The sequence below is a fragment of the Octodon degus genome, unplaced genomic scaffold, assembly GCF_000260255.1.
Source record: "Octodon degus isolate 3935 unplaced genomic scaffold, OctDeg1.0 scaffold00003, whole genome shotgun sequence".
NCBI classification, from domain to species: domain Eukaryota; kingdom Metazoa; phylum Chordata; class Mammalia; order Rodentia; family Octodontidae; genus Octodon; species Octodon degus.
This window is the reverse complement of record NW_004524579.1, coordinates 7,689,116-7,696,637: the sequence shown is the minus strand read 5'-3', so window position 1 is coordinate 7,696,637 and position 7,522 is coordinate 7,689,116. Positions and strand designations below refer to the sequence as shown.

At 38.0% G+C, this 7,522-nt stretch overlaps 1 protein-coding gene across 6 annotated transcripts in view; it reads left to right on the top strand.

The window, feature by feature from the left end:
* The window catches only part of Trappc8 (trafficking protein particle complex 8), a 93,419-nt gene that overhangs the window by 3,630 nt on the left and 82,267 nt on the right, over positions 1–7,522 (top strand). For all 6 annotated transcript variants that reach the window (XM_023714125.1, XM_004623556.2, XM_004623555.2 and 3 more), the window contains exon 2: positions 5,500–5,694. In XM_023714125.1, the coding sequence (XP_023569893.1) occupies positions 5,500–5,694 (195 nt within the window). The remainder of the gene's footprint in view (positions 1–5,499; positions 5,695–7,522) is intronic.

Genomic DNA, 7,522 nt, shown 5'->3' with positions numbered 1-7,522 from the left:
TCATCCTACATTCTTTATTGTCAGCCTATGTTCTTTTTTTTTTTTGAACTGGGGATTGAACTCAGGCCCTTGCGCTTGCCAGGCAGGCGCTTGTTCTACTGAGCCATCTCCTGGGCCCCTTCCTTCATTCTTTATTATTGTTAAATTTTTGAAATTTTGATCTTAATTGATTTATTTCTGGTGTCAGGAATTGAACTCCCTACCTCACATTTGGCAGGCAAGTGCTGTGCTGCAGGACTATATTCCTGGCCCTTTGCTCTGTTTTTTTTTTTTTTTTTTGGCGGTTCAAAGAACATTTATTTCACCTTTCTTTATTTGCTCTGTTTTGTACATCTCAGCTTAGAGTAGACACATTTGAAGTGCCCAGTAAACCACATGGGGCTGGTATCTTCTGTATTAGACGTGTAGCACAGGTTCTTGATTTCCCCACGCAAGATGGGAAAATTTAAGATTATAATGAGTTGGATGTTAATGCTAGGTAGGTGGTAGAAAGGAAAAGGGCAGTCATTCCTTGCCGTGAAGGATAGGATGAGGTAAGGGCAGAAGGTATAGATACTGTTCGTTAGTGAACAGCAAAGAAACTTCTTACTCAGGTGCAGATTGGTAAGGAAGACCTTGAATCTAGGTGAATTTCGTTACTAATGATAGTCATCGTTTCTTGAGCAAGCCTATGAAATTATGGAGAAATTAATAAGTTGTGCAGTTTATAAGGATAGATAAGGCGTTGGTACAAATTATTATTACTATTATTATTATTATTTTATTTTTTTTTTTTTTTGCGGAACCAGGGATTGAACTCAGGCCCTTGCGCTTGCTGGGCAAGCGCTTATTCTACCGAGCCATCTCCCCAGCCCCTATTGGTACAAATTATAATGTTTAAAATGATTAGGGTATGAAGCGTAGGAATGGTATGAGAAATTTGGTGAAGAGGTTTTCTCTTTCTGTGGCTTAGTTCATGCTGATAAATAAAATTTGAGATTCTTTGTACATGGGACAGATTGCTTTTATGTCTTGTGGAGATTCCTCAGCTTTTCTTTAGGTAGTAAGACCTGAGAATATCATTTCAGGCAGTGTAATTTAGGAATACAACTCAAACCACCAAGAATATTTGAGAGTGGACAAAAGCTAAATTTCTTTTCTGACCTGCCTATATGCTGTTATTTACAGTTGAACTTTGCTTTGATTGCTGAGATCAACTACATTATTGTCAAACACAATGTTAAGTATTTTAAGGAGACCTTATTTCTAGGTTTGAGAACAAACACATAGATTAATGCTATAGCAAAGTTTGGTTGTTATAAGAAATCTGAAGAGTACTATTCATGTCTATTCCTAAACATACTTTAGGCCTCGATGTATTAGACAGTAGAGAGCCATTTTAGATTTTGTAGACACATTTTTTTTCTGTATTTAAGACAGAGTTTACAGGGTCTCAGATCAAACTCTTAGCAGTCTGCCTGCTTTCAGCTTCCCAAGCACTGGGATTACAGGCTCTCACTACCACGCTCAGTCTCTATCACTGTCTCAGTGGGCCCCCATGGGCGGGGTCGGCAGGGGATCAAACCCTGGCTGGATGCTTTGCTCTACTGAAGCAGGCGCTTTAATCCACTGAGCTATCAGGCCGGTCCTGTAGATACATTTTTGAAAACCAGAAGAATAGTGTATACTTCATGTTATAGTAGTAGAAAGTGGTTATAAATCAGACATGGTGGCATAGACCTGTAATCCCAGCACTGCAGAGGCAGAGGCAGGAAGATCACAAATTAGGGGCTACCCTAAGCTGCATAATGAGTTCAAGGCTACCCTCAATCATGTAGTGAGACTGTATTTCAGAAGAATCAAAGGGAAAAAGTGGTCACCAAATATATTCCTCATGTATGAGACTTTTTTTTTTTTTTTTTTTTGCACAACTAGGAGTTGAACTCAAGCCTTTGTGCTTGTCAGACAAGCGCTTATTCTACTGAGCTATCTCCCCAGCACCCCGCCCCTTTTTTTTGGCGCAAGAGACTTCATTATTAAACACATTTTGTTAAGCACTTGTTTGGCAAGTGCAAGGTCCTGAGTTCGATCACCCATACAAAAACAAAAACAAAAACAAACCTCCACAATTTTATCATCCCAGTACTTCTGTTATTTCCTGAGGTACTGGGGGATCTAGTCAGGGCTGAGGCTTACAATCACCCCTGAGCTGTTGCCCCATCCCTTACACTTCTTGAAGAATCTCCCCTGGCAATCTGTGTTAAAGTTATGTTTGTAGTAATTGACCAACTCTTACTGCTTTGCTTAATGATAGATTTTGTTAATTCTAGTAGTTCAGTATATTAATTTAGACATTTTATAAGTTTTAAGAAAATTTCACTTAGTAACTTTTGAAATAGGAGTTTCTTTTTTTTTTTTTTTTTTTTTTTGGTGGTACTAGGGATCAAACTCAGGACCTTGTGCTTGCCAGGCAAACACTTATTCCACTGAGCTATCTCCCTGCCCCTCTTTTGTTTTTTGAAGCAGAATTTTGCCTTATAGTCCAATTTTGCCAAGTCCTTTAATTGGTAATTGCAGCCATCCTCCACCTTTCGAGTACTGGAATTACAAGTGTGTAACACCAACCTTGGCTCTAATTTTTGCACTATTTCAAAATTAAAGGGCCAAGCATGGTGGCATGCACTTGTAATCCCAGCATTTGGGAGGCTGAGATGGAGGATCACCATGACTTTGAGGCCAGCCTGTGCTACATAAAAGAGTTCAAATTCAAGGCCCCCTGCAGTGTGTAGCAAGACCCTGTCTCAAAAAAATTCCTAAAGATACAGAAATACCCATTTAAGTATGTATGTAGTTGTCAGACTACTTTGAACACATCTGACCTTCTCTAAGTACAATACTCAGTACTGTTGGTTTTTTGTTTGTTTCGCTTTTACATAATTAGACAACCTGGGGCCGGGGAGATGGCTCAGTGGAATAAGCGCTTCCCTGGCAAGCGCAAGGGCCTGAGTTCAATCCCTGGTTCTGCAAAAAATAAATAAATAAATAAATAAATAAATAAATAACATAATTAGACAACCTGGAAATTTTAATTAGGGTGAAAGGGTTGTATGTGCTGAGGCAGCCACTGAGACTGGGTGTGGTGGTACACCACACATAATCCCAGTGCTTGGGAGACTGAAAACAGGAGGGTCAATACGAGTCTGATTTGTGTAGTGAGACCCTGTACTAAAAAAAGCACAATAAAAAACAAACATAGTAGATAAGAAATCTTTCTCCCTCTTCTTGACCTCATTTCATCATGTATTAATCATGAGTAATTACTGTGAGTGAAATTTTCATTGTACTTTGTGTATAAGTATTTACAGTGTGTGTACAATGATTAAAAATTTTAGAAATTGGGGCTGGGGAGATAGTTCAGTAGAATAAGCGCTTGTCTGGCAGGCACAAGGTCCTGAGTTCAATCCCCAGTTCTGCAAAAGAAAATTTAGAAATCAACTGAGAGACCACAATTTTTCATTTTTATACAGGTTCTTGCTGTGTAGTTCAGGCTGGCTTTGAGCTCACTGTATAACCCAGGATGGCCTTGAAATTTTGACCATTCTCTTAGTCCCCCAAAGTGTTGGGATTACAGGTGTGTGGTAGTACATACACCTGGCAAGAAATTTGGAATGATAATCTTTTTTGTGTTTACTGAAAATGTAGTTCAGGTTTTTTTGTTTAAATTTTATTTATTTATGTGTGTGTGTGTGTGTGTGTGTGTGTGTGTCCAGCTCAGCCCACCGGTCCCTGTGCTTTGCTAAGCTTGTTCTAAGTAGGTCCTTTAGACCACTGAGCCATCTCACCAGCCCTGTAGTTCAGTTTTAATTGCAAAAGCTTTTTATTTGGTACAGCACATTTTCCATTGAGAGGGAAAAAATTAACATAATTTCTCTTAAATCCTTTAAATGGGTGCCTCCCTCCTTTTGTTTTTTGGAGACAGGGTCTTGCTGTGTATTCCAGGCTGGTCTTGGTCTGACACTGGTCACTTTTCATGCCTCAGCCTTCTGAGCACTGTGCCCAGTGGCCATTTTGTATGGGGACCCATGATGGAGTTGAAATAGACAGTGTACTTTTATTGCTCATGATGCCTCTGTCACTTACTGTCAGGCATGGTGCTTCACACTCAATGACCCAAATTCTTAAAATACAGGAACCCTGTGAAGTAAGTATTAATCACAAGTAACAAGCGAAGAAATTGAAGCACAGAAAGTTGTGTGGAATAATGCAGGTAATAAATGGTGAGTTGGAATTTAAGATGTGAGTCGGGAAGCTGGTTCTTTGATCATTATAGTGGATTGCTTTAAATGTTAGTTCAATATCTAATTACCTTTCTGGTTATACAAAGACTGCTTACGTTTTCCCCTCTGGATGCTGGGCACTGTGTTGCAGTCACTGCAGATCCTGTTCCCTCTGTTTATAAATCCCATAAACTGAAAGAAGGGCCATAGCAGGTAGAGATAGGAGGAATTGATGTGGGAAAAGGGGTTTGGGCTTTTTAAAAAAGAAGATTATTTGTTTGATACAGGGTTATGCTACACAGCTTGGACTAGTGATGCTCCTGTTTCAGCCTTCCCAGCACTGGGATTACAGGTGTGCACCACCACGCTCTGTTTAGGCGACGGGTAGGGTGTGTCAGGGAGTACTAGGGATGGAACCTGGGTCCTTTCACTTGCCAGACAGGTGCTTAGACTACTGACCTGTGTACCTGGCTATTTTTGTTTTTTTAAGATTATTTTTTCCCTTAAATTTTAAATTTTATTAATTCCTGTTTGAAGTATATGGTGGTTGCATTCATGGTGGGGAGTAAATAACATGTTAATTCTTTTTTGTGTCACCATTTCCTCATGCTCTCACCCTAGAAGGGGTCTGTTTTTTAGACCACTTTTAGGTTCACAGCACAATTGAGCAGAAGATGAAGTTCCCGTATCTCCCTAACCCTACTACACATGCCCAGCCTCACTTCCTGTTATCCATAGCCCATCTTAGAGTGCACATTGATTTTTATGGTAGTGAAATGCAGCTGAGAATTCCAGCAGAAGAATGGGGAAAGAATGAAGAAGCCCAGTGCAGCACTTAACTCTCCTCTATTTCCCTTTATTGTGATCAGTGTGGGTACCACAAACCTTATGTTGCCTGGTTGAGTCTTAGCGTGAGTTGAGAATCAGAGATTTAGTATGAATGATGGTGGTTTTCTGGCACTTCTAAATACAGGACAAAAGAAAGGGCAGAGAGTAGGGAAACTGGGAATAGCAGCATGTATAGGAGGAGGAACTGTGGTATCTTTCTAGCCTTTGTACATAGGGACTATTGTAAGTCAGTTACATTCTAGGTGGAATGTTCACTTGGAATTCCTGGTTTCTGATGTGAACATCCTTTTTGAGACCCACTTTCAGTTTGCTTTATTATTCCTTGTGGAGAATTAATTTTGGCTAATTATGCACTGGGTAGTCATTAATTTCAAGTTTTCTCTTTTCTTTAAAGTTCATATGAGAGATCCTAATAATCAGCTTCACATAATTAAAAATTTGAAGATAGCAGTGAGCAACATTATTACCCAACCGCCTCAGCCCGGAGCCATTCGGAAGCTGTTGAACGATATTGTTTCTGGCTGTCAGCCTGCGGAAGGATTAGTAGCTAATGTGATTACGGCAGGGGATTATGACCTCAACATCAGTGGTATGTAACTCCAAAGGTTATTATTTTTTTAAACAAAAATTTCAGATGTTAGGAAAAGTAATTTTGTAATTTGGAGACTGTTCAACAAATATTTAAGTGCTTACATAGTTGTGGAACCTGGGAATACAGAGCACTGTTGAAAAACAATCCCAGGAATTTTGGCTTTTTATTTCATTTCAGTACCTAAAGTAATACCTAAAGCATAAGTACGATAAATATTGTTAAATGGGATAACAAGCAATAAAACAGCCTTTTTTTGTGAGATAAGTATTACTGAATTAAATGAAAATATTGTTTGCTGCATTTTCAATCTTGGTGTGAAGTGAAAGATGTTTATGGAAGTATGTATAAATACATAATTTTTGAGTGTTTGCCAGTCTGATTTGAATGGTAAATGTTTTCGTAATAAGACTGATAAGTGGGGGGGAAGACTTATAAGTAATATATTAATGTATAAGATAAGTTACTACTTACAATGATTCTTTTCCAATATTAAAAAGTCTTGAAAGGATGTAATACAAATTTTTAGAAAGAAAAAATTAAAATACTTCAAATTAAGATCTTTCTGGAACTCTATGAAATAATTTTTTTAGACCTGTGAAATGATTTAATAGTTTCTAACAGACTAAAGATTTTCTGAAACATATGTAGGAAATGTAAGTGGCATATTTAGGTCACAAAGTTAGTTGGTTGCCCTTGTACTGTTAAAAATATTAGTAGAATTATTTTCTTTAATGTCTCATAATTTTGTTTCTTTCATTTCTTTCCCTTCTTTCCTCCAATCTTCTTTTCCTTCTTTGTTTCTTTCTATACTGGTAATTGGACCCAGGTACTCATGCATGGTAGGCAAGCATTCTGCAAGTAAACTATTCTAGCCCTTTAAAAATTTTTTTTATTTGTGTTTTTCTAAGACAAGGTCTTATAGAGTAGTGCAGACTGTAGTACCTTGAACTCTCAGCCACCCTCCTCTGTCAGACTCCCTACTACTGGGATCACAGGCGTGTATCATCATGCCCACCTCTAGCCCAGTTCAGTTTTTGAGATAAGAGTCTTACTGCCTTCGGCTAGCCTCACATTTGTGATACTGTGGGTTCAGCCTCCTAGTAGCTGAGATTATAGGTGTGCACTACCCAGCTGTTTTTCTGTCATTAATTTTTATTTTAGCAAGATAAGTTTATTTGATTAGTTTTAGTTTTTGGTACTGAGGTTTAACCTTGCACATGCTAAACATGTACTCTACTAGACACTTAGCTGTATTCTCCCGCCTGATTATTTTTATTTAGAACATTTGATTATCAGGACCAGGGAGATAGAGAGCTCAGTAGAATAAGCGCTTGCCTGAGTTCAATATCTGGTACCACAAAGGGGAAAAAAAATTGATAACCCACCAGTTCAAAGGATCTGAATTTTAGGGTATATAATCATAATTAGATCCTTGCACAGTGTTTTTAATGTGATGCAGACATTTAGCTTTTTCCCCAAGAAAGCAGTAGAATTTGAACCTTTTTTTTTTGCCTGTCATCAGTATTGTAGTGTGATAGTGAATCAAATGGTAGTGCCTTTTCATACTACTTTAGCTTACATAATTGGATAATTTGAACAATTCACTTAGTGCTTTTAAGATTTTTTTTCTGTATCTGAAAACAAGACAGTTTGGTTAAATTCTTTCTTAAGGCCTCTCAGAACTTTAATCTTGAAATTCTAGTTTATAGGACCTTGACATTTCTGTTACACAGATAGCAAATGTTTGATTTACTGCTGTCTGCTTTGCACTGAGTTACAGAGATGAATATGACTGTGTATTTGATTTTTTTTTTTTTTTTTTTTT